At 52.0% G+C, this 25,813-nt stretch overlaps 1 protein-coding gene across 1 annotated transcript in view; it reads right to left on the reverse strand.

Annotated features, from left to right (window-relative positions):
• The window catches only part of LOC126965401 (serine/threonine-protein kinase SMG1-like), a 44,744-nt gene that overhangs the window by 7,035 nt on the left and 11,896 nt on the right, over nt 1–25,813 (reverse strand). Inside the window, exons 3-7 of the mRNA XM_050809004.1 lie at nt 17,504–17,711; nt 7,434–7,532; nt 7,152–7,340; nt 6,848–7,020; nt 5,461–5,540 (exon numbers count right to left, since the gene is read on the reverse strand). Of these exons, the coding sequence (XP_050664961.1) occupies nt 5,461–5,540; nt 6,848–7,020; nt 7,152–7,340; nt 7,434–7,532; nt 17,504–17,711 (749 nt within the window). The remainder of the gene's footprint in view (nt 1–5,460; nt 5,541–6,847; nt 7,021–7,151; nt 7,341–7,433; nt 7,533–17,503; nt 17,712–25,813) is intronic.

Raw genomic sequence — 25,813 nt, forward strand, 5'->3', positions numbered from 1 at the left:
TCAAACGGACACCCCGCAATTAAAAAGTCTACAATTAAAAAGTACTGTAATGATACATGAGCGATTCCGCCATTTTTGAACATTTTAAATTTTCATGACGTTACACTTGTAAATTAGAACACGTAAAAAATTTTTTCATTGATGTCGGTTTTGGGGCAAATGATGTATGACAGTAGAACAATGTCCTAGGACTTTGACAATGGCTGCCAGCGAGAGGCAGAGACCAGTTGAAAGTCCGAAGAGAAATCAACTACTAAATAAGGGCGGCGTTGGTGACATATTATGCACAAACAGTTAGGTAGCTTTGTATACAACACTGTTGGAATCGTACAATGATATATAACAAAACACACTTATTAGGTCACTTTCATCTATCAAGATTAAATTATGAAAAAAAATTATTAGTGTTTTGCCATTACCACATACGAAGTGTATTGCCACATACGAATTCAATACAAATTTAATAAAAAAACTTGAGAATTATTTATATTTTCAAAATGAAAATCATAGTATTATTATCTGTATGTGACGTGATGCCGACCACCATTTTGTGACGTCACTATAGTAGAAGCAATTTGATTTTAGCAACACAACGACGATACGGACTATGAAAAGTCATTTTTTATTTTAGAAACATCAATAATATGATTGACTATAATATGATTTTAAAAACTGCAATCACTGGATAGAAATAAAGGAGTTGGGCCAGATGGAATTCATTCAATTTTTGTGGTTGAATGTGCTGAGCAGTTGGAAGTACCCCCCTCATTTATATACAATAAATCACTCAGTACGGGATGCTTTTCATTATATTGGAAAACAGCCAAGGTGGTCCCCATACATAAGTCAGGCCCTCAAGAATTAATTAAAAACTATAGACCAATCTCCATTTTGTCCACATTTGCCAAAATTTTAGAATCCTTAATTTGTCCTTTTCTACAAAATCACTTCAAATTGTTCTTACATGAAGTTCAACATGGCTTTGTATCTTCAAGATCAACAATAACCAATCTCGTAGATTTCTGTGAAACTATAACCGAATTACTGGATGCACAGAAACAGGTCGACGTTGTATATACTGACTTCAGTAAGGCTTTTGATCGAGTGTGTCATAGTGTCTTGATCGCCAAATTATCAGCTTATGGTATATCCAACATATTTTTGGAATGGTTTAGATCATATTTGTCTAGTCGCTACTTTTTTGTGGTGGTGAATGGCTTCAATTCCTGTCCTCAATTTATTACATCTGTTGTACCGCAGGGCTCTCATTTAGGGCCCCTACTTTTCAATTTTTTTATTAACGATATCGTCAATTCCATAAAATCATCAAAACCTTATCTCTTTGTCGATGACTTGAAAATATTAAAAGAAATTAATTCAATCGAAGACTGTACCAGACTTCAATCAGATCTCGAGAGCCTTACTTTATGGTGCCATTATAATGGTATGGTTTAATACCATTATACACTCATGCACTCAGATAAGTGCCACTTTATAACTTTTTCACGGAAAAGCAGTAACGTAGCGTACAATTATAGCATTAATGGGACTTCTATTCATAAGTTAAATCAAGTTAAAGATCTAGGCATTGTTTTTGATGCTAAGTTAACTTTCGTTCCCCATATAGAGTATGTTACCTCTCGGGCATCTAAAATGTTAGGATTTTTAATTAGAAACATAAAAGTATTTCGTGACAACTTTTTAAAAATTTCACTTTACAACTCCTTGGTACGGAGCATATTGGAATATGGATCGGTAGTTTGGAGCTCACTATGCGACACACATGTTAAGAATAGAGCGAATTCAAAAAAGATTTATTTGGCATTTAATTTATTCGAACGGACTTTCAAGAAAAAGTCTGTCTATGCTAATAGACTCGTATTTTTCAAAATGACTTCCTTAGAAGACAGGCGAACTCTAATCGATCTTATCTTTGTATTAAAACTTTTAAATGACAAGATTCACTGTCCTCAGCTTCTGAATAAAATTAATTTTCGTGTCCCTAGTAGATATCCCCGGAAGCAAATTACTCCGCTAGTTCCACCGGTTCGAAGATGTATGTTTGGAGCGAACTCTCCTATTCCTAGGCTGTGCAAGATAGTAAACATATATAGCGATTACATCGATATTAATTTCACGACTTCTGTCCATACAGTTCGTAAATTATTTGTATGTAAGTTTAGTGAATAAAATATAGTCATAATAATTATGTTTCTTAGTTTTATAATATACAGGGTGTCCCGTAATCAGTGGACCAACGGGATACCCGTGATAGGGGTGGTCATCATCTCTCGAAAACACCAAATTTTACTGTTCTAGGGCCAGTAGTTCAAAAGATATGATTTTTTAAGCATTATTTTGAAAATTCTACCCTTATCAACACAAAAGTTGAAAAAAAATATTTTTTATTTTTATTTTGCCCTGTTTCTTAACTTAAGGTGGCTGAGGAAACATGTGTCTTCACAATTAAATCCATTTTTGTGAATAAATATTGCCAAATTAAAAATTAAAAACCAAAACATGCGCAAATATCAAATAACTAAATTTGCAACGTGATGTTTGAAGCAAGCTAGTGCAAAAAAAATGTATGACAGCCTTGCGGACCATTATTTAAAAAACATCTGCAGTTCATACTGATTCCAAAAAGGTATAATTAATCATTATTGTGAAACAATAAAAGACAATAATTATTTTAAATCAACATTAGATAGCAATTTCTTGGCGGAATTTACAATAAAACAAAAGTAAATAGTTAGAATTTTTTTATTTATTTCTTATAATAAATGTTCGAAATGTCTTCCTCTTACTCTAAGGCATAGCCGGCATCTTCTTATAAAATTTCTTTTTAAACTTTTTAACGCCCTTTCATTATTTTTGACTTTTTCACTCACCACATTCAGTTTTTGTCTTAGCTGTCTTTCGTTATCGTTAACGGTTTCATATACGGATTCTTTAAAATATCCCCATAAAAAATAATCCAATGGATTAAGATCAGGTGATCGAGCTGGCCATGGGATTGTACCTCCTCGTCCAATCCACCTACTTGGGTAAGACTCGTTTAAATATTCCCTCACTTGTCTGCAATAATGAGCGGGTGCGCCATCATGCTGTAACCACATCCTCTCACATACCTCCTGTGGTACATTTGCTAATAAATTACTTAAGTCATTTCTTAAAAATTGCAAGTACCGAGCACCATTAAGCCTCGGTGGGAGCTCAAATGGACCAATAAGTTTACCATCTAAGATTCCAGCCCACAAATTGACTCCAAACTGGTGCTGGAATCTATCTTCTCGTACAATACGTGGATTCACAACAGCCCATTCATGTAAATTATGAATGTTAAACACTCCAACTCTTTTAAAACACGATTCATCGCTCCATAATATTGAATTGAAAAATAGTGGATCTTGTCGGCATCGGCGAAGCATCTCTGCACAAAAATCTATCCTCCGTTGATAATCAGCAGGTAATAGTGCCTGCACTCGTTGAATATGATAAGGGTATAAACTGTTTCTTTTTAAAATGCGATGTACTGTTGTTTTTGCTATACCAGTACGTCTTGAAATACGACGAACACTCGTAGAAGGTTCTTCTGTCACTTCGGCCAGTATTTGAAGTTCATCGACTCTTCTAGGTCTTCCCACGTTGTTTGCAGCTCCGGGAATTCTGCCTTCTAAATACGCGTTATTTACACGGAGAAAAATTCGATGATCCGGATAGCGGTCGCGATTAGGATAGCGCTCACGATACGTACGGGCTGCTTGCCGAGCGTTTGCATTACACAGACCGTAAATAAAATACATCTCAGCATATTCACGAGGAGTATAGGTATTAGGCATTTTATAAAATCCGGGCAAACAGTATCCAAATCACAAAGACAAACAAGGTCCAATTCAAGCGTCAGTCACCAAAAAAAAGAGTCGTAATGGTAGCGAAGTAAAAAACACGTGTGCAGCTACGAGCTATGAGCAAGTCTCTGATGAAACTAAGAATAATTTGAAAAATTAGGGTGTGGGGATCATAGGCGTCGGCCAATAGGACCCCGTAAACGAAAAAGGTACCTGAGCGAGAAAGAGATAGCATATTGTGTTATCTCTCTCTCGATAACAAAATAATTCTCAGAATAGATAGCGCTTAAATGTTTCTCGCAATTGGAGTCTAAAATTGGTTATTAAGTTATTTTTTTTGTAAAATGTAATATTGTTATACCTTTTTGGAATCAGTATGAACTGCAGATGTTTTTTAAATAATGGTCCGCAAGGCTGTCATACATTTTTTTTGCACTAGCTTGCTTCAAACATCACGTTGCAAATTTAGTTATTTGATATTTGCGCATGTTTTGGTTTTTAATTTTTAATTTGGCAATATTTATTCACAAAAATGGATTTAATTGTGAAGACACATGTTTCCTCAGCCACCTTAAGTTAAGAAACAGGGCAAAATAAAAATAAAAAATATTTTTTTTCAACTTTTGTGTTGATAAGGGTAGAATTTTCAAAATAATGCTTAAAAAATCATATCTTTTGAACTACTGGCCCTAGAACAGTAAAATTTGGTGTTTTCGAGAGATGATGACCACCCCTATCACGGGTATCCCGTTGGTCCACTGATTACGGGACACCCTGTATATAATAATCTTAAATAGTAATAATTTAAAACCAAATCATTTAGCCATTATTACTTGTTAGCGTATATATTTTTTTTCCTCTTAAACTAATATTTACTTTGTGAAAATTATTAAGCATGTGGTAGATACCTGTAATTGTTTGTTACATTAAGCACATTATATTAAGTCTGTATTATAAAGATATAACGCATGAATGTAAACAAATGTTGGTATTTCTAAATAAATAAATAAGGATTGCCCGCACTTTTGACGTTTCATTGTTTATGTTATTATGACGACACGATCAGGGCGGCTCCCTTTTTGGCGCGAATATATATCATTTAAATTTAAAACAATTTTTCTTAGCATAAAGTGGAATTATTTTGAAGAAATAAAAATACCAGTAGGTATTCGAATCTTTACGATCATTTTAGAATATACTAGCAGCGAAACCCGACGTTGATCGGGTTAAAGAACTTTCAGAATCATTCCAGAAAGCCTTAGAACTTTCTAGATTGATTACATCAGTTGCACACATTCTGGAACTTTCTAGATCATTCCCGAGATTTTCAGAATTTTACAGAAGTTTACATTAGTTAGAGAAGGACAGATGTATATACTTTCACATTTTTGCCACCCACAACCACCCACTTCCACTCATCCCGACCAAACTCCCTTATGCACACCAGGGGACCGAGGGGTATGTGTCATCACAACGGGAATTTGATCGAAGTCGCGGATGATAGAGAAAACCGTGGACATACGTACGAACATTAGCTATTTATATAAGATATTATGATATTAAGATTCAAAATAATTGAAGAATACTATATTATATACTAGACTATTACCATGTTTACTGGCATGCTTGGCCAGTGCGGTCTGCTGTCGAGCGGCGCGTTTGTTACTCTCGCTGAGCTGCTGCGGTAACCTGTAACGACAAACAATATACTGACTGACGGTTATATCATGTTGAGAGGCATTTATTTTCTGAAAATTGATTCCTTTAGAATTCTTTTTGATGTCTTTTCTAATATACTAGATACTACTACCGCTTCGGAAACAAATGGCGCTCTGAGAGAGAACAAGCTACGCAAAAAAACTCTCCCAGCATTCTTTTTTTGCGCTCTTTAATTAGGATATACAATATTGTACTGTCATTGTTACTGCTATAAAATAATCATAATCCTGTCCCAGGCCGTCCGATCACTTAGATATTCAGCTGTGGAAGTAGTAGTATTTACGACAGAGCCATTTTTTAATAAAACATTCAAATTTATTTATAGATAATGCCTCAACAGTGGCTGGGACTTTATTATAAGTGTAAACCTAAATCTTATGAAGCCTACTAGAATTTGTTATAAGCAATCCCTTATTTCTAGTGTTATAAAAATCAAAATCACTATTAAGAGCAAAAAGGTGACGATTAGGAAAATTTGACTTTGATTTTATTTATTTATTTAAGGACTTTAAAAAGTGGCCAAACTGTATATTTTTTTTTAATTATTTGCATTATGTACCAAATTAAATATTATTATTATTAGTTTTCTTTGGAAAATAAATCATTGATTACTAAGGCACTGCATAATGCCACCCAAGTTTAGTTTAAGTTTAAGTTATGTGTATTAACGACCGACAAAAGGAACTGTACACTTAATAATAGGTCAACTTTCAAAATATTTTTTAAGTTATTTACATGTATAGCTCAAGCTTTGAACTTTCTTTGTCAGCATATCCATATATATATATCCCACCTAACACAGTGATTTAGAGTCTGTCTGTCAGTAGAGAACAGAGGTAGTTAAGATAAACATGAAACAAAATTGGTCCTAGTATGCTCCCCTGAGGGACACCAAACATAATTTCTGGACCATGTTCAGCGCTAACTGTATTTCCGATCCGTACAAATTGTTTTCTATTCTTAAGATAAGCAAACCAGTTTAATGCATTTCCTTTGAATCCGTTTAACTCTGATTTGAAATGGTGTCAAAAGCTTTAGCTAGATCAATGAACACAGCAACAGCTTTTTTTTACTTTTATGATTGAAGACTATGTTTTGTTAAAAATTGCTATAGCTCTACCAATAAGTATCAGCAATATCAGCCCATCTCAACATATAATATATAATTATTACGTTTATTGGCCTCAGAAGGTTACTTCTTTGCTGCTATCGTTGCTTAATAAAAAAAAAACTTCATGACCACTGTGACGCGCTCTACGGAGATCAAGATGACTCACTGCAGCAGCGCCTCGGCCAGCAGCGGCAGGTCCACCTGCAGCGTGGCGCTGGCGGCGGCCACGCGGGCCGCGTGCTCCACGCCGCCACTCTCCTTGCTGCTGCTGCTGATATTGCTCAGCTTCTCGTTCACAGCTCTCCATCGGTCGAGGAACTCTTCAGCCGGATTCTCGTCCTGAAATACGACCTCAATATTATTAATAAACCTCGTTGACTTTAATAACTCGATGGTTTTGCAGCTCAGACGAGGCTTCCACGTTGAAACGTTGTGATTAGTCGGTTCCAGTGTCCAGTCGGCAGGTGTACCTGGTCCAGGGTCGCCAGCGGGGTCTGCAGTCGCTCCAGCAGCTGCATGCTGGTGGCGGCGGGCGCGGCGAGCGGCTCGCAGGCGGCCCTGAGCTCGGCCCGGCCCCCCTCCAGGCGCGCGCGGCCCGCCACGTCGGCCGCGCGCGCACCGCTGGACATCTCGCGGACTAGCGCGCTCACGTTCGCAACCTTAAAGTAGTAAGTTAAATAAAATAAAATTAAAAAAATTCTTATATATACATAATTTTCATAAGAGCAATAAACGTGAGGTGGGCTACATACCCACTGCTCGTCTATGTTTCCTTCGGGATGCAACATCTCCATGAGCGACTCCTCCACCGGGGACACCTGCAGCGAGTACTTCACCGATAAACTGCAGGCCTGTGGGTTCATGAAAAATTTAATTATTTACCTATTTTAGACACTCACCGATATATTGCTATGGGGCAACGCTGCCGATATTAATACAATATTTGTGCTGCAGAAGAGGGCTATTCGCGCTATTTATAACCTAGGTCCTAGAGAATCATTTAGAGCAAAATTCAAAGAAATTAACATCTTGACTGTTGCTTCTCAATATATTCTTGATAATGTAATGCATGTTCATAGGCACATAAGTGAATTTGCCAGAAACTGTCATAACCATAATGTTAACACCAGGAACAGAGATAAACTGATGATGTCTACTACTCGGCTAAGTCGAGTAAGTAAGTCTTTTGTGCGGCGATGTATATGCTTTTACAACAAGATCCCAGAAAATGTTCAAAACAAAAGTATTACGTTACTTAAAAGAATTGTTAAAAAACGTTTGTGTGGTAAAGGTTACTATAACATAAATGAATTTCTTAGTGATACCACAGATTGGGAATGGAGCGACCGCTCTCAGGCTATTAAATAATAAGTTTAATTGTACAATGTTACCTTGTAAATGTTACTTTAATTGTAAAACATATTTTTGATGGAAAAAAAGCCCGCTGAGTTTGTTGAGCCCATTCTTCTCAAGCCTGAGGCATTCATTTTGGAATGGATGGTAGATTTTTTGACTTTCAATAAGTGATTTCACATCTTATTATGAATAAAAATATTTGAATTTGAATCATTTATACATGAACTTTGCAATAAATGGCAAAAATATTTTATTTATTGTTTACTATTATTTACTAGCCTTACCCATCAATTTGTAACAGTAAGTCTGTTTTCATTGTCTTATTACTATTAAGAGACTTACTTTTGTACGACAAACCTGTTCACACCAAATACCTTGTCTTTGGTGTGTCGACTTTTAAGGTTGTAATTTTAAGATTGCATACTTTGTCCGTTGAAAATTGACATATAAAAAGGTTTGAATTCTGAGACCAAGTTTAAGTTGAATTGTCTTGCGTAGGATATCAAAATTGACAATTCTCCTTTTGGATAATTTATCGCGAGGACAAACGCGAACACGCGAGCTCAGCCCGCTGGAGTGGCCATATAGTTAGTTTGTCAATGACCCACCTTCTCCCAGTGCGCCAGCGCCGTCCGCAGCGTGCGCGCCGGCCGCGTGACGCGGGCCGCCAGGTGCGCCGCCCCGCGCGCGTGCCGGGCGAGCGCGCCGCCCGCCCGCTGCAGCCGCTCGCCGCTCGCCTCGCGCTCGGCCCACGCGCCCTCCAGCGAGCTCAGCCCGCTGGAGTGGCCATATAGTTAGTTTGTCAATGACCCACCTTCTCCCAGTGCGCCAGCGCCGTCCGCAGCGTGCGCGCCGGCCGCGTGACGCGGGCCGCCAGGTGCGCCGCCCCGCGCGCGTGCCGGGCGAGCGCGCCGCCCGCCCGCTGCAGCCGCTCGCCGCTCGCCTCGCGCTCGGCCCACGCGCCCTCCAGCGAGCTCAGCCCGCTGGAGTGGCCATATAGTTAGTTTGTCAATGACCCACCTTCTCCCAGTGCGCCAGCGCCGTCCGCAGCGTGCGCGCCGGCCGCGTGACGCGGGCCGCCAGGTGCGCCGCCCCGCGCGCGTGCCGGGCGAGCGCGCCGCCCGCCCGCTGCAGCCGCTCGCCGCTCGCCTCGCGCTCGGCCCACGCGCCCTCCAGCGAGCTCAGCCCGCTGGAGTGGCCATATAGTTAGTTTGTCAATGACCCACCTTCTCCCAGTGCGCCAGCGCCGTCCGCAGCGTGCGCGCCGGCCGCGTGACGCGGGCCGCCAGGTGCGCCGCCCCGCGCGCGTGCCGGGCGAGCGCGCCGCCCGCCCGCTGCAGCCGCTCGCCGCTCGCCTCGCGCTCGGCCCACGCGCCCTCCAGCGAGCTCAGCCCGCTGGAGTGGCCATATAGTTAGTTTGTCAATGACCCACCTTCTCCCAGTGCGCCAGCGCCGTCCGCAGCGTGCGCGCCGGCCGCGTGACGCGGGCCGCCAGGTGCGCCGCCCCGCGCGCGTGCCGGGCGAGCGCGCCGCCCGCCCGCTGCAGCCGCTCGCCGCTCGCCTCGCGCTCGGCCCACGCGCCCTCCAGCGAGCTCAGCCCGCTGGAGTGGCCATATAGTTAGTTTGTCAATGACCCACCTTCTCCCAGTGCGCCAGCGCCGTCCGCAGCGTGCGCGCCGGCCGCGTGACGCGGGCCGCCAGGTGCGCCGCCCCGCGCGCGTGCCGGGCGAGCGCGCCGCCCGCCCGCTGCAGCCGCTCGCCGCTCGCCTCGCGCTCGGCCCACGCGCCCTCCAGCGAGCTCAGCCCGCTGGAGTGGCCATATAGTTAGTTTGTCAATGACCCACCTTCTCCCAGTGCGCCAGCGCCGTCCGCAGCGTGCGCGCCGGCCGCGTGACGCGGGCCGCCAGGTGCGCCGCCCCGCGCGCGTGCCGGGCGAGCGCGCCGCCCGCCCGCTGCAGCCGCTCGCCGCTCGCCTCGCGCTCGGCCCACGCGCCCTCCAGCGAGCTCAGCCCGCTGGAGTGGCCATATAGTTAGTTTGTCAATGACCCACCTTCTCCCAGTGCGCCAGCGCCGTCCGCAGCGTGCGCGCCGGCCGCGTGACGCGGGCCGCCAGGTGCGCCGCCCCGCGCGCGTGCCGGGCGAGCGCGCCGCCCGCCCGCTGCAGCCGCTCGCCGCTCGCCTCGCGCTCGGCCCACGCGCCCTCCAGCGAGCTCAGCCCGCTGGAGTGGCCATATAGTTAGTTTGTCAATGACCCACCTTCTCCCAGTGCGCCAGCGCCGTCCGCAGCGTGCGCGCCGGCCGCGTGACGCGGGCCGCCAGGTGCGCCGCCCCGCGCGCGTGCCGGGCGAGCGCGCCGCCCGCCCGCTGCAGCCGCTCGCCGCTCGCCTCGCGCTCGGCCCACGCGCCCTCCAGCGAGCTCAGCCCGCTGGAGTGGCCATATAGTTAGTTTGTCAATGACCCACCTTCTCCCAGTGCGCCAGCGCCGTCCGCAGCGTGCGCGCCGGCCGCGTGACGCGGGCCGCCAGGTGCGCCGCCCCGCGCGCGTGCCGGGCGAGCGCGCCGCCCGCCCGCTGCAGCCGCTCGCCGCTCGCCTCGCGCTCGGCCCACGCGCCCTCCAGCGAGCTCAGCCCGCTGGAGTGGCCATATAGTTAGTTTGTCAATGACCCACCTTCTCCCAGTGCGCCAGCGCCGTCCGCAGCGTGCGCGCCGGCCGCGTGACGCGGGCCGCCAGGTGCGCCGCCCCGCGCGCGTGCCGGGCGAGCGCGCCGCCCGCCCGCTGCAGCCGCTCGCCGCTCGCCTCGCGCTCGGCCCACGCGCCCTCCAGCGAGCTCAGCCCGCTGGAGTGGCCATATAGTTAGTTTGTCAATGACCCACCTTCTCCCAGTGCGCCAGCGCCGTCCGCAGCGTGCGCGCCGGCCGCGTGACGCGGGCCGCCAGGTGCGCCGCCCCGCGCGCGTGCCGGGCGAGCGCGCCGCCCGCCCGCTGCAGCCGCTCGCCGCTCGCCTCGCGCTCGGCCCACGCGCCCTCCAGCGAGCTCAGCCCGCTGGAGTGGCCATATAGTTAGTTTGTCAATGACCCACCTTCTCCCAGTGCGCCAGCGCCGTCCGCAGCGTGCGCGCCGGCCGCGTGACGCGGGCCGCCAGGTGCGCCGCCCCGCGCGCGTGCCGGGCGAGCGCGCCGCCCGCCCGCTGCAGCCGCTCGCCGCTCGCCTCGCGCTCGGCCCACGCGCCCTCCAGCGAGCTCAGCCCGCTGGAGTGGCCATATAGTTAGTTTGTCAATGACCCACCTTCTCCCAGTGCGCCAGCGCCGTCCGCAGCGTGCGCGCCGGCCGCGTGACGCGGGCCGCCAGGTGCGCCGCCCCGCGCGCGTGCCGGGCGAGCGCGCCGCCCGCCCGCTGCAGCCGCTCGCCGCTCGCCTCGCGCTCGGCCCACGCGCCCTCCAGCGAGCTCAGCCCGCTGGAGTGGCCATATAGTTAGTTTGTCAATGACCCACCTTCTCCCAGTGCGCCAGCGCCGTCCGCAGCGTGCGCGCCGGCCGCGTGACGCGGGCCGCCAGGTGCGCCGCCCCGCGCGCGTGCCGGGCGAGCGCGCCGCCCGCCCGCTGCAGCCGCTCGCCGCTCGCCTCGCGCTCGGCCCACGCGCCCTCCAGCGAGCTCAGCCCGCTGGAGTGGCCATATAGTTAGTTTGTCAATGACCCACCTTCTCCCAGTGCGCCAGCGCCGTCCGCAGCGTGCGCGCCGGCCGCGTGACGCGGGCCGCCAGGTGCGCCGCCCCGCGCGCGTGCCGGGCGAGCGCGCCGCCCGCCCGCTGCAGCCGCTCGCCGCTCGCCTCGCGCTCGGCCCACGCGCCCTCCAGCGAGCTCAGCCCGCTGGAGTGGCCATATAGTTAGTTTGTCAATGACCCACCTTCTCCCAGTGCGCCAGCGCCGTCCGCAGCGTGCGCGCCGGCCGCGTGACGCGGGCCGCCAGGTGCGCCGCCCCGCGCGCGTGCCGGGCGAGCGCGCCGCCCGCCCGCTGCAGCCGCTCGCCGCTCGCCTCGCGCTCGGCCCACGCGCCCTCCAGCGAGCTCAGCCCGCTGGAGTGGCCATATAGTTAGTTTGTCAATGACCCACCTTCTCCCAGTGCGCCAGCGCCGTCCGCAGCGTGCGCGCCGGCCGCGTGACGCGGGCCGCCAGGTGCGCCGCCCCGCGCGCGTGCCGGGCGAGCGCGCCGCCCGCCCGCTGCAGCCGCTCGCCGCTCGCCTCGCGCTCGGCCCACGCGCCCTCCAGCGAGCTCAGCCCGCTGGAGTGGCCATATAGTTAGTTTGTCAATGACCCACCTTCTCCCAGTGCGCCAGCGCCGTCCGCAGCGTGCGCGCCGGCCGCGTGACGCGGGCCGCCAGGTGCGCCGCCCCGCGCGCGTGCCGGGCGAGCGCGCCGCCCGCCCGCTGCAGCCGCTCGCCGCTCGCCTCGCGCTCGGCCCACGCGCCCTCCAGCGAGCTCAGCCCGCTGGAGTGGCCATATAGTTAGTTTGTCAATGACCCACCTTCTCCCAGTGCGCCAGCGCCGTCCGCAGCGTGCGCGCCGGCCGCGTGACGCGGGCCGCCAGGTGCGCCGCCCCGCGCGCGTGCCGGGCGAGCGCGCCGCCCGCCCGCTGCAGCCGCTCGCCGCTCGCCTCGCGCTCGGCCCACGCGCCCTCCAGCGAGCTCAGCCCGCTGGAGTGGCCATATAGTTAGTTTGTCAATGACCCACCTTCTCCCAGTGCGCCAGCGCCGTCCGCAGCGTGCGCGCCGGCCGCGTGACGCGGGCCGCCAGGTGCGCCGCCCCGCGCGCGTGCCGGGCGAGCGCGCCGCCCGCCCGCTGCAGCCGCTCGCCGCTCGCCTCGCGCTCGGCCCACGCGCCCTCCAGCGAGCTCAGCCCGCTGGAGTGGCCATATAGTTAGTTTGTCAATGACCCACCTTCTCCCAGTGCGCCAGCGCCGTCCGCAGCGTGCGCGCCGGCCGCGTGACGCGGGCCGCCAGGTGCGCCGCCCCGCGCGCGTGCCGGGCGAGCGCGCCGCCCGCCCGCTGCAGCCGCTCGCCGCTCGCCTCGCGCTCGGCCCACGCGCCCTCCAGCGAGCTCAGCCCGCTGGAGTGGCCATATAGTTAGTTTGTCAATGACCCACCTTCTCCCAGTGCGCCAGCGCCGTCCGCAGCGTGCGCGCCGGCCGCGTGACGCGGGCCGCCAGGTGCGCCGCCCCGCGCGCGTGCCGGGCGAGCGCGCCGCCCGCCCGCTGCAGCCGCTCGCCGCTCGCCTCGCGCTCGGCCCACGCGCCCTCCAGCGAGCTCAGCCCGCTGGAGTGGCCATATAGTTAGTTTGTCAATGACCCACCTTCTCCCAGTGCGCCAGCGCCGTCCGCAGCGTGCGCGCCGGCCGCGTGACGCGGGCCGCCAGGTGCGCCGCCCCGCGCGCGTGCCGGGCGAGCGCGCCGCCCGCCCGCTGCAGCCGCTCGCCGCTCGCCTCGCGCTCGGCCCACGCGCCCTCCAGCGAGCTCAGCCCGCTGGAGTGGCCATATAGTTAGTTTGTCAATGACCCACCTTCTCCCAGTGCGCCAGCGCCGTCCGCAGCGTGCGCGCCGGCCGCGTGACGCGGGCCGCCAGGTGCGCCGCCCCGCGCGCGTGCCGGGCGAGCGCGCCGCCCGCCCGCTGCAGCCGCTCGCCGCTCGCCTCGCGCTCGGCCCACGCGCCCTCCAGCGAGCTCAGCCCGCTGGAGTGGCCATATAGTTAGTTTGTCAATGACCCACCTTCTCCCAGTGCGCCAGCGCCGTCCGCAGCGTGCGCGCCGGCCGCGTGACGCGGGCCGCCAGGTGCGCCGCCCCGCGCGCGTGCCGGGCGAGCGCGCCGCCCGCCCGCTGCAGCCGCTCGCCGCTCGCCTCGCGCTCGGCCCACGCGCCCTCCAGCGAGCTCAGCCCGCTGGAGTGGCCATATAGTTAGTTTGTCAATGACCCACCTTCTCCCAGTGCGCCAGCGCCGTCCGCAGCGTGCGCGCCGGCCGCGTGACGCGGGCCGCCAGGTGCGCCGCCCCGCGCGCGTGCCGGGCGAGCGCGCCGCCCGCCCGCTGCAGCCGCTCGCCGCTCGCCTCGCGCTCGGCCCACGCGCCCTCCAGCGAGCTCAGCCCGCTGGAGTGGCCATATAGTTAGTTTGTCAATGACCCACCTTCTCCCAGTGCGCCAGCGCCGTCCGCAGCGTGCGCGCCGGCCGCGTGACGCGGGCCGCCAGGTGCGCCGCCCCGCGCGCGTGCCGGGCGAGCGCGCCGCCCGCCCGCTGCAGCCGCTCGCCGCTCGCCTCGCGCTCGGCCCACGCGCCCTCCAGCGAGCTCAGCCCGCTGGAGTGGCCATATAGTTAGTTTGTCAATGACCCACCTTCTCCCAGTGCGCCAGCGCCGTCCGCAGCGTGCGCGCCGGCCGCGTGACGCGGGCCGCCAGGTGCGCCGCCCCGCGCGCGTGCCGGGCGAGCGCGCCGCCCGCCCGCTGCAGCCGCTCGCCGCTCGCCTCGCGCTCGGCCCACGCGCCCTCCAGCGAGCTCAGCCCGCTGGAGTGGCCATATAGTTAGTTTGTCAATGACCCACCTTCTCCCAGTGCGCCAGCGCCGTCCGCAGCGTGCGCGCCGGCCGCGTGACGCGGGCCGCCAGGTGCGCCGCCCCGCGCGCGTGCCGGGCGAGCGCGCCGCCCGCCCGCTGCAGCCGCTCGCCGCTCGCCTCGCGCTCGGCCCACGCGCCCTCCAGCGAGCTCAGCCCGCTGGAGTGGCCATATAGTTAGTTTGTCAATGACCCACCTTCTCCCAGTGCGCCAGCGCCGTCCGCAGCGTGCGCGCCGGCCGCGTGACGCGGGCCGCCAGGTGCGCCGCCCCGCGCGCGTGCCGGGCGAGCGCGCCGCCCGCCCGCTGCAGCCGCTCGCCGCTCGCCTCGCGCTCGGCCCACGCGCCCTCCAGCGAGCTCAGCCCGCTGGAGTGGCCATATAGTTAGTTTGTCAATGACCCACCTTCTCCCAGTGCGCCAGCGCCGTCCGCAGCGTGCGCGCCGGCCGCGTGACGCGGGCCGCCAGGTGCGCCGCCCCGCGCGCGTGCCGGGCGAGCGCGCCGCCCGCCCGCTGCAGCCGCTCGCCGCTCGCCTCGCGCTCGGCCCACGCGCCCTCCAGCGAGCTCAGCCCGCTGGAGTGGCCATATAGTTAGTTTGTCAATGACCCACCTTCTCCCAGTGCGCCAGCGCCGTCCGCAGCGTGCGCGCCGGCCGCGTGACGCGGGCCGCCAGGTGCGCCGCCCCGCGCGCGTGCCGGGCGAGCGCGCCGCCCGCCCGCTGCAGCCGCTCGCCGCTCGCCTCGCGCTCGGCCCACGCGCCCTCCAGCGAGCTCAGCCCGCTGGAGTGGCCATATAGTTAGTTTGTCAATGACCCACCTTCTCCCAGTGCGCCAGCGCCGTCCGCAGCGTGCGCGCCGGCCGCGTGACGCGGGCCGCCAGGTGCGCCGCCCCGCGCGCGTGCCGGGCGAGCGCGCCGCCCGCCCGCTGCAGCCGCTCGCCGCTCGCCTCGCGCTCGGCCCACGCGCCCTCCAGCGAGCTCAGCCCGCTGGAGTGGCCATATAGTTAGTTTGTCAATGACCCACCTTCTCCCAGTGCGCCAGCGCCGTCCGCAGCGTGCGCGCCGGCCGCGTGACGCGGGCCGCCAGGTGCGCCGCCCCGCGCGCGTGCCGGGCGAGCGCGCCGCCCGCCCGCTGCAGCCGCTCGCCGCTCGCCTCGCGCTCGGCCCACGCGCCCTCCAGCGAGCTCAGCCCGCTGGAGTGGCCATATAGTTAGTTTGTCAATGACCCACCTTCTCCCAGTGCGCCAGCGCCGTCCGCAGCGTGCGCGCCGGCCGCGTGACGCGGGCCGCCAGGTGCGCCGCCCCGCGCGCGTGCCGGGCGAGCGCGCCGCCCGCCCGCTGCAGCCGCTCGCCGCTCGCCTCGCGCTCGGCCCACGCGCCCTCCAGCGAGCTCAGCCCGCTGGAGTGGCCATATAGTTAGTTTGTCAATGACCCACCTTCTCCCAGTGCGCCAGCGCCGTCCGCAGCGTGCGCGCCGGCCGCGTGACGCGGGCCGCCAGGTGCGCCGCCCCGCGCGCGTGCCGGGCGAGCGCGCCGCCCGCCCGCTGCAGCCGCTCGCCGCTCGCCTCGCGCTCGGCCCACGCGCCCTCCAGCGAGCTCAGCCCGCTGGAGTGGCCATATAGTTAGTTTGTCAATGACCCACCTTCTCCCAGTGCGCCAGCGCCGTCCGCAGCGTGCGCGCCGGCCGCGTGACGCGGGCCGCCAGGTGCGCCGCCCCGCGCGCGTGCCGGGCGAGCGCGCCGCCCGCCCGCTGCAGCCGCTCGCCGCTCGCCTCGCGCTCGGCCCACGCGCCCTCCAGCGAGCTCAGCCCGCTGGAGTGGCCATATAGTTAGTTTGTCAATGACCCACCTTCTCCCAGTGCGCCAGCGCCGTCCGCAGCGTGCGCGCCGGCCGCGTGACGCGGGCCGCCAGGTGCGCCGCCCCGCGCGCGTGCCGGGCGAGCGCGCCGCCCGCCCGCTGCAGCCGCTCGCCGCTCGCCTCGCGCTCGGCCCACGCGCCCTCCAGCGAGCTCAGCCCGCTGGAGTGGCCATATAGTTAGTTTGTCAATGACCCACCTTCTCCCAGTGCGCCAGCGCCGTCCGCAGCGTGCGCGCCGGCCGCGTGACGCGGGCCGCCAGGTGCGCCGCCCCGCGCGCGTGCCGGGCGAGCGCGCCGCCCGCCCGCTGCAGCCGCTCGCCGCTCGCCTCGCGCTCGGCCCACGCGCCCTCCAGCGAGCTCAGCCCGCTGGAGTGGCCATATAGTTAGTTTGTCAATGACCCACCTTCTCCCAGTGCGCCAGCGCCGTCCGCAGCGTGCGCGCCGGCCGCGTGACGCGGGCCGCCAGGTGCGCCGCCCCGCGCGCGTGCCGGGCGAGCGCGCCGCCCGCCCGCTGCAGCCGCTCGCCGCTCGCCTCGCGCTCGGCCCACGCGCCCTCCAGCGAGCTCAGCCCGCTGGAGTGGCCATATAGTTAGTTTGTCAATGACCCACCTTCTCCCAGTGCGCCAGCGCCGTCCGCAGCGTGCGCGCCGGCCGCGTGACGCGGGCCGCCAGGTGCGCCGCCCCGCGCGCGTGCCGGGCGAGCGCGCCGCCCGCCCGCTGCAGCCGCTCGCCGCTCGCCTCGCGCTCGGCCCACGCGCCCTCCAGCGAGCTCAGCCCGCTGGAGTGGCCATATAGTTAGTTTGTCAATGACCCACCTTCTCCCAGTGCGCCAGCGCCGTCCGCAGCGTGCGCGCCGGCCGCGTGACGCGGGCCGCCAGGTGCGCCGCCCCGCGCGCGTGCCGGGCGAGCGCGCCGCCCGCCCGCTGCAGCCGCTCGCCGCTCGCCTCGCGCTCGGCCCACGCGCCCTCCAGCGAGCTCAGCCCGCTGGAGTGGCCATATAGTTAGTTTGTCAATGACCCACCTTCTCCCAGTGCGCCAGCGCCGTCCGCAGCGTGCGCGCCGGCCGCGTGACGCGGGCCGCCAGGTGCGCCGCCCCGCGCGCGTGCCGGGCGAGCGCGCCGCCCGCCCGCTGCAGCCGCTCGCCGCTCGCCTCGCGCTCGGCCCACGCGCCCTCCAGCGAGCTCAGCACGCTCCGCAACGCCGGGTTCGCACCCGCTCCCCACTTCACCCTGCCCGACACAGATATAAACAGATGTTCTTAAACTGATAACCCTCACTTCTGAGATTTATTTTTATTTATTTATTTAGAGACTTAAAAAAGTGAAAACCATTTACACCATAATTTATAGACCAAAGCATTAGACTAAAACTTAAGGCTGGTGATTGCAACTGGCAGCCCAATTAGACCTAAGCCTGTGCTAGGGCTGTCCAAAAGTCCTCGGCCTAATTGTTAAAAAATAAAATATTAAAGTTTTCTAATTTAATCTAAAATTTTAATCTTATGAATTATTTACCTAACTAAACTTAATTGTTATTAGTTTTATTTGGATTATCATACATATATAAGAAACAATAAGAAAAGTTATAAAAAAAGAATAATATATATATAAAATATAAGTAATATTAGTGCAACAGTGTTATTGTATTAAGTTTGAAGTATAGTTACTTGTACATAGTAAATATGTCCGTCATAAATACAAATAGCATTAGCATCAACAAATCTTGTCATAAAGACATTTAAAGTTTTTAAAAGAGCAAACTAGCAAATATTTCTTCATAACTGTACGGTGGTTTGGTTCCGTACAGAGTAAAACACAAGTTAGGCTCAAATGGTATATTGAAACCTTAACTTATGCTATATGGTAAAATGGTAAAATGTTGGTATGGTAATGAGCACGCGAATCGATCGGCGGCTTGTCGCGAACTGGTTACAATATTACTTAGGAAATAACGCGAGGCGACGTAAACGCTGATACGCGAAACGTGATGTACAGTCGACATGCTGTTGACCGTACATGCTGCCACCGCGAGAGAAGAAAGAGTGGTGGTGAAGATGGTACAAAAAAGAAATGGTTATGGTTAGCGAGTGACGTGAGACAAGGTGATAAACAAATTTGCATTATCTAATGGTAACCTTAATGTCTCTAGCCACAGTAATCACTAAAATTATGCCTATGCACTACAGGAGAAGTGGATTGGTCTTTCACTTCATCACTACACTTATCACTATTTTTACTAGCACTAGATTGCCCGTGGTTAACTACACTTACACACTGGTCACTAACACTATACACAAACGCTGCGTTCGTCAGACCCCGCGGCTCAGGGCGCGGCGGGTGCGACGCGGCTGGCCCTGCGCCAGCGGCTGCCGGCGCGGGCGGCGCGCTGGAGTCCTGGCGGCGGCTGCGGCGCGGGCACCACCGCCGCACGGCGTACGCGGCGGCCCCGGCCACCAGCACACCCGCCACCACGTATATCGCGACGTAGTGGTGAACGTCGTGATAAGATATACCACCCTTTAGACCACTCTCTGAATTCATTTGTTTTATTTTTGCGCCTATATCATCTAGCTCCTGATCGTAACCACCCATCACTGATGCTGGCTCCGAAATCAGCGACACGAACGTCTTATTCTGGTTAAAGATGTGGTTGATGGGGTGAATGTCTATAGCTGGTATATCCGTCTGTATGGTTAATGTATTGTTCTAAAGCCTCCGAGCATAAATGGTAATGTCTTGTCCTTTCAGAACACAATCTGGACCCAACCTAATAATGCCGCTATTATTAAGATGATTGGAAAACATTTGCTCTCCACAGATGATACGTACTGGATACGAGTCGCAGCAAAAGAAAAAGTATGTATTGACCTCGCTTAGCTGAGACCACCAATCTAGACATTTGGCAGTTTTGGTTCTGCACTGCTTCGTCTCCTGGTCTTTGGAGCACATGACGTCATCATGACTCATATGAGAAATTGGTTTTTCCAAAGGACAAAGTTGTGTCTCAGTATCTAAATGAAGACAATTATTTAATTCTAAGTGTGATATGGTCATAAATGAGTCTCTTCGTAAGTTGATCGCAATGTAATCCGAAACTGGAACTAGGGTGACCATGGTTTTGCCGTTCCGTCTTGGTACAGGATAAATTTTATATACTTGGTAATGGTCTCTACTCACTAATGGTATTCTAATTTCAAAAATAAAATAGTCATTTAGCATTTTCGCTCTGACCTTGAGTAAATGGTACATTTTGGTTAATTCTGTATGCGTGTTCTCTATTGGTAAACTTAAATCGTTGGACAATCTTCCGGAAATAATATTTAATTCTTCTAGAAGCTGGTCGGGTTTCAAAAGATGTATGTTGAACTTCCCAAAGTACACCTCCGAAACAGTATCTAAAAGAACATCCTGCACATTCTTCAAATTCGACTCCAAGCTGTTAGCTGCCATAGCGCATAATAAAAATTCATTATTGTTTTCCACGTCTTTCAATTGACTCTTGACATCATTGGTAGCGTTCTTTAACTGGTTAAGGTAATGAGTAAATATTTTATATTGTTTGTCAATTGAGCCTTGCATCCTCTTCAATACATTATATTCTGCTTCTATTACGGAAGTCTGGTTTTTCCATAGAGCAGCAAGATGGTTTTGGTTTTCCCTAATTAAATCGATGTCCTGAATATACTGCTTAGCGAATTGGTCATCGAGTACACCGAACAGCGCGTGTGCAACATTACCCACAGCGTTGATAAGGCCGCGCCTGCGCCGCGCGTGCCCGCGTGGGAACTGCTGCGTCGACAGAATGTTATTGTAATGCGATAACTCTGTATAACTGTGCTGTAATTGTATTAAAATAGATTCACAATGGTTTCTGACTGACGATTCCTTGCAAATATATTCCATATGATCAATATATTTGGATAACAATTTACTGCCTTGCCAATATGGTTTTAAATCGTAGTATACAACTAGTTTCCATTCGTCCTGAACTAGTCGCATGGTTGATATTTTATCTAAATATAAACTTTGACTGTCGTTGAAGTTTATAGCGTTGTATGCACACGTGGCTGGTGAAAATAAAAAGGTAAACAACATAAGTGCCATGGTAAATAAATTAACAATTCCTCTTCTAGCTCGTCGCTTTGGTTTTGGTAAATCGTCGTTCGACTGGTGTTTCGGCTGGTTATGGTCAGTGGTTTCATGAATTTGGTTACTGTCTTCGTCGTTGGAGTGGTTAATAGGTAAAAGAGATAGTTTGACTACTGGTCGCTTCATAATGCCATTTTTGGTTTTAACAGAGACTACTCGAACTAGCCCATCTTGCCCCGGATGTAGCTGCACGATTCGACCGAGAGCCCATTTACCCGGTGGCAGGTTAGCATCGTGTATAATTACAATGCCGCCAACATTTAAATTTGGTTGTGAACGTCGCCACTTGGACCTAGCGTTCAACTGTGTGAGGTACTCCGCTCTCCATCTCTTCCACACATCTTGGTAAATCTTCTGCACTAACTGCCATCTGGTTCGTAAGTCGTGTTCTGACTCAACAATGGTCAATGTTGGTCCACTGGACAGAAAATGAGAAGGGGTCAAACAATCTAAGTCTTCGACGTCTTCACTCAGCGGGCACAGAGGTCTGGAGTTAAGGCATCCTTCTAGCTGAGCTAGAAGAGTAGAGAACTCCTCGTAGGTGAGTTTTTGTTCTCCTATTACTCGCTTCAGGTGGTATTTCAAGCTCTTCACTGCAGCCTCCCAGAGACCGCCTGCGCTTGGCCAAGATGGTGCGTTGAAGTGCCATTCTATCGACATTTCAGCTATTTCTGCATAAAACTGGGCATTCAATATGGTTTTCAAGTTAACAATCTCCTCTTGCAAAACTCTATTTGCTTTTATAAAGTTCGTCCCGTTGTCACTGTAAAGGTGACCGGGCGATCCTCTCCTGGCCGCAAGTCTTCTGAGGGCTGCCAAAAATGCTGAGGCGGTGAGATCAGAGACCAACTCCAAATGTACAGCCTTGGTCGCCATACACACGAAGACGGCGACATATCCTTTGGTACATCTCACTGATCTACCCTTCGCAGACTTGACGTCAACAAAACCAGTAAAATCAACCCCCAAATGGTAAAAGGGGCGGGTCCTGTTGATTCTTGCAGGTGGTAAGTCTCCCATCAACTGGTCGTGTTTCAGGGGGTCGTGCCTTCTACATAGCACACATCTCCGTAGCCTCTTCTTTACAGCATTGTTTCCTCCCAGGATCCAATATTCTTGACGCAGCCAAGCAAGGGTTAACCGGGGACCCCCATGAAAGGTCATCTTATGCGCGTGGTCAATAATCATGTCAGTAAGCAAATGGTTATGTGGTAAAATACACGGATGTTTCATACTATCTTCTATTTTGGCGTTGGTCAATCGCCCCCCAACCCTCAAGAGCCCCTGGTTATCAATAAATGGTTTCAATTTTAATAATTTACTCTTAGGGTTAGGTTGGTTATGGTTTTTAATATATTGTATATCTTCTAAAAATTCTACTTGTTGTATATGCCTTATAATTAAGTTTTTAGCTTTTCTTATTTCTAATATAGTTAAGTAGTTTATTTTATTAGTATTAAATGACTTAGGTGTAAAACGTAACACCCACGCAAGCACTCTTGAAGCTCGCGTAAAATCGCTGTATCTGCTAATTATACTATCTATAACCTTGTTTTGATATTTAATTGTGTTTACATTTATATTTAATAATGGTTTTTTAAGCTCTTCGCAGGTTGTATATAATTTATTGGTTAATTTGGACTCTTCAAACGATCTTAGCCAGTGGGGACCTATCCACCACATGGAATGGTTAATCAGCTGTTCTGTGGTAATGCCTCTACTTGCGCAGTCAGCTGGGTTGTCCTTTGTTGACACATAATGCCAGCTACTCGATGGTATAATGTCAATGACCTGCTTCACCCTATTCGCGACGAATGGTTTCCATTTACATGGGTCGCCGTTGAGCCAGCCTAACACAGCTGTCGAATCAGACCAACCGTAGATTTTGATGTTGTAATCTGATAGGCATTTACAGGTGATCTTCATGACCTTGGTAAGTAGAACCGCTGCACATAACTCTAATCTAGGTAACGATACATTTTTCTTTACAGGTACGAGACGAGACTTCGAAGCTACTAATACTACAGAAGACTGGTTGCTGGTAATATTGTTGACTCTGCAGTATACAACACAAGCGTAGGCATTTTGTGATGAATCACAAAACCCATGTAATTCAATGGTGTCGTTCTTAGAAGACTGCAACCACCTTGGTATGGTAATATGGCTAATTTTCGTGATGTCAGCCTCTATGGTTTTCCATTTTGTGTTGATGTCAGCTGGTAATTCGTCGTCCCACAGAAGATTTAAGAGCCATACTTCCTGGAAGAGTAGTTTCAACTTGGTGGTAACTGGTGAAAGCCATCCAAGCGGATCAAATATCTTCGATATATTCGAGAGTAAACTTCTTTTGGTGAGTTTACTGACTGGTTCGGAATTCAATTGAAAAGTGAAATAATCTTCGTCGGGATGCCACTTAAGTCCTAATGCCTTGGTTGATTCCTGGTATTTAAAAACATATGCTTGGTCTTCGCATGGTAACTGGTTATCTGGTAGTACATCTGGTTGATTTGACGACCACTTCCTTAGATTGAATCCACCTAACTTAAGGAGATTTATGAGGTCGGAAATCAGCCTCCTTGCAGACTGGAGGTCATGATGTCCATGGAGGAGGTCATCCATGTAGAGCCTGGTAGCCAGAACTTCTGCTGCTTCTGGGTAACGGTGACCTTCATCCTTAGCCAGACGTTTCAATGTCATCATGGCTAGGAATGGTGCGGCCTTGGTGCCGTATGTGACAGTGGTAAGTTGGTATTCTTCTAATGGTTGCTTTTCAGAGTCCCTCCACACGATCTTCTGGAGCGGCTGGTCATCATCATGGACATCTATAAATCTGAACATCTTCTCTATATCGGCTGTGAAGGCTATTTGGTACTGCCTCCACTTTAATATGAGAGTAAACAAATCCTCTTGTAAATTTGGTCCAGAGTACATAAGGTCATTCAACGAAAGTCCAGTCGAAGTTTTCGCTGAGGCATTAAAAACAACTCGCGTGGCAGTCGTCGTGGAATCCGTTCTGATTACACAATGGTGAGGTAAATAGCACTGAAGTATCGGATTACTATTACATTTCTTCATATGGTTTAAATTAATATATTCATGGATAAATTGTTTGTAGTTCTGTTCGATAATTTTATTTTTACAAAATCTGCGTTCTAATTGCCGAAATTGGGCTACGGCTTTGGTTTTAGACTCACCCAATTTTTCGGTAATCTCTGGTTTTAATGGTAACCGTACAACATAACGTCCGTCTGGTTTGCGCGTAGTATGCTGTTGATAATGATGAAGGCAATGGTTATCTTCATCCGTAATATTTACAGAGTTGTCTGAGATATCTTCAATCTCCCAGAACCGCTGTATATCCTGCAAGTCGACCATGACGACGTTGCAATATGTTTGGTTTGGTTTTATGGTACCACTAAGAATCCAACCGAGCTTGGTATTTTGCGCGATTGGTAGTGATGTGCCATTACGAATTAAACCTGGTAAAATAATTAATTCGTAAACTTCAACGCTTAAAATTAAATCTATTGGTCTACTTTTATAAAACTCTGGATCTGCGAGTGGTAACTTTTGTAAATACGGCCAAGCTGGTTTTTCTAATGTTTCGTGTGGTAAATTCCCGACGACATGCTTCATCACATAGGCTTCCGTTTTAAATGTGAAATTATTATGAAGAGATGACACTGAAAGCTGTGCGACTCCCTTACTATTGTTGGCTTTTGCGCCTACTCCGACCACCACACAGTGGCGCTTAATCCTGGGTAGGCCTAAAAGTTGAGCGGCATTCTCTGTAATGAGAGATGACTCCGCGCACGGGTCTATGAGGGCTCGCATGGTATGGTGACAGCCATCCATAGACATAATATTAACTTTAGCTGTTGCTAATAATTTGGGCATGGTTTCTTGTGGGGCATTGGTAACGCATATATTGGATCTTCTAGGAGAATTTTCGATCTCGGTATTTCTAGAAGTAGATGGTGCAAAAGTGACAAGAGCATTATGCAGAAGAGTATTATGCTGCTGGTTACAAAAACGGCAAGTTTTTTCCGAAGAACATTCCTTGTCATAATGGTTAATTAAACAGTTTTTACATAATTTGTTGGATTCAATGACCTTAAGTCGATTCAGCGGTGCGGATTCTAGAAATTGTTTGCATTTAAACAATTCATGGCAACACGTTTTACAGAGTATGCATTTCCGTTGTGGCGCAATATGTACTGGTTTCGTATTGACGTGGTTTATTACAGCTGGTCTTGGTTTAAAATTTCTGTTCATAAAATTATGTAAATGGTTATTGGTATGCTTTTCAGCCCATGGTTTTTGGTATTGGTTTTGGTGTACCTGGGATGAATTTGATTTGTTGAAGTCCTGCTTACGACGAGAGCTTTCTAACGAAGTAAATTTAATTTCTAAAAATTTCAAAAAATCTAACAAAGTAGGCAATTCTTTTGGATTCTTAAGCGACACAATGTAATCATTATGGGTTTCAGTATCTAACTTTTGGCACAAAATATAGACGATCAATGGGTCCCAGTTGGAAATGTCGATGCCCATTGCTTTTATAGAGTTAAGACACTCGTTGGTGGTGTCATGTAACCTTTTGATGACCGCTGCAGATTGATGTTGAATCGTAGGCATGGTTAGTAACAATTGTATGTGAGAATTAAATATTAACCTAGTATTATGGTAACGTTGGTTTAATATGTCCCAGCATACTTCGTAGTTTTCAGAATTGATGCGTAAATGGTGAACTAATTTTTCAGCCTCGCCACGGAGCTTACTTTTCAAGAATTGCATTTTCTGCGCATTTGGTAAAGATTTATTATGGTGAATTGTTTCGGAGAATAAATCTTTAAAACATATCCAATCTTGGTAGTTTCCGCTGAAGGTGGGAATGTCCATTTGTGGGGTTGAACGTTCCCTGTAAGATGACGACCACATCTGTCTGTTCACTGCCTTCTTCATGGTGTTGTATTTCTTCTCCATCTCAGCGAATGCTGTCTCATACTCTTCGTTGTCGAGCAGCCCTTCGCTGTCGATGTCCCAGTGAAGAGAATCGATGACCGACCATCTTGATTGGATAGTTCGTAAAATATCTTCGAACTCCCAGCGGTCGGAGCAGCTTTCAAGGTCGACAGCCTCTATGGTACGGGATAGCGCCTTGAAGTTGCTCTTCTGCTTTC

The sequence above is a fragment of the Leptidea sinapis genome, chromosome 1 (genome assembly GCF_905404315.1).
Source record: "Leptidea sinapis chromosome 1, ilLepSina1.1, whole genome shotgun sequence".
NCBI lineage: Eukaryota > Metazoa > Arthropoda > Insecta > Lepidoptera > Pieridae > Leptidea > Leptidea sinapis.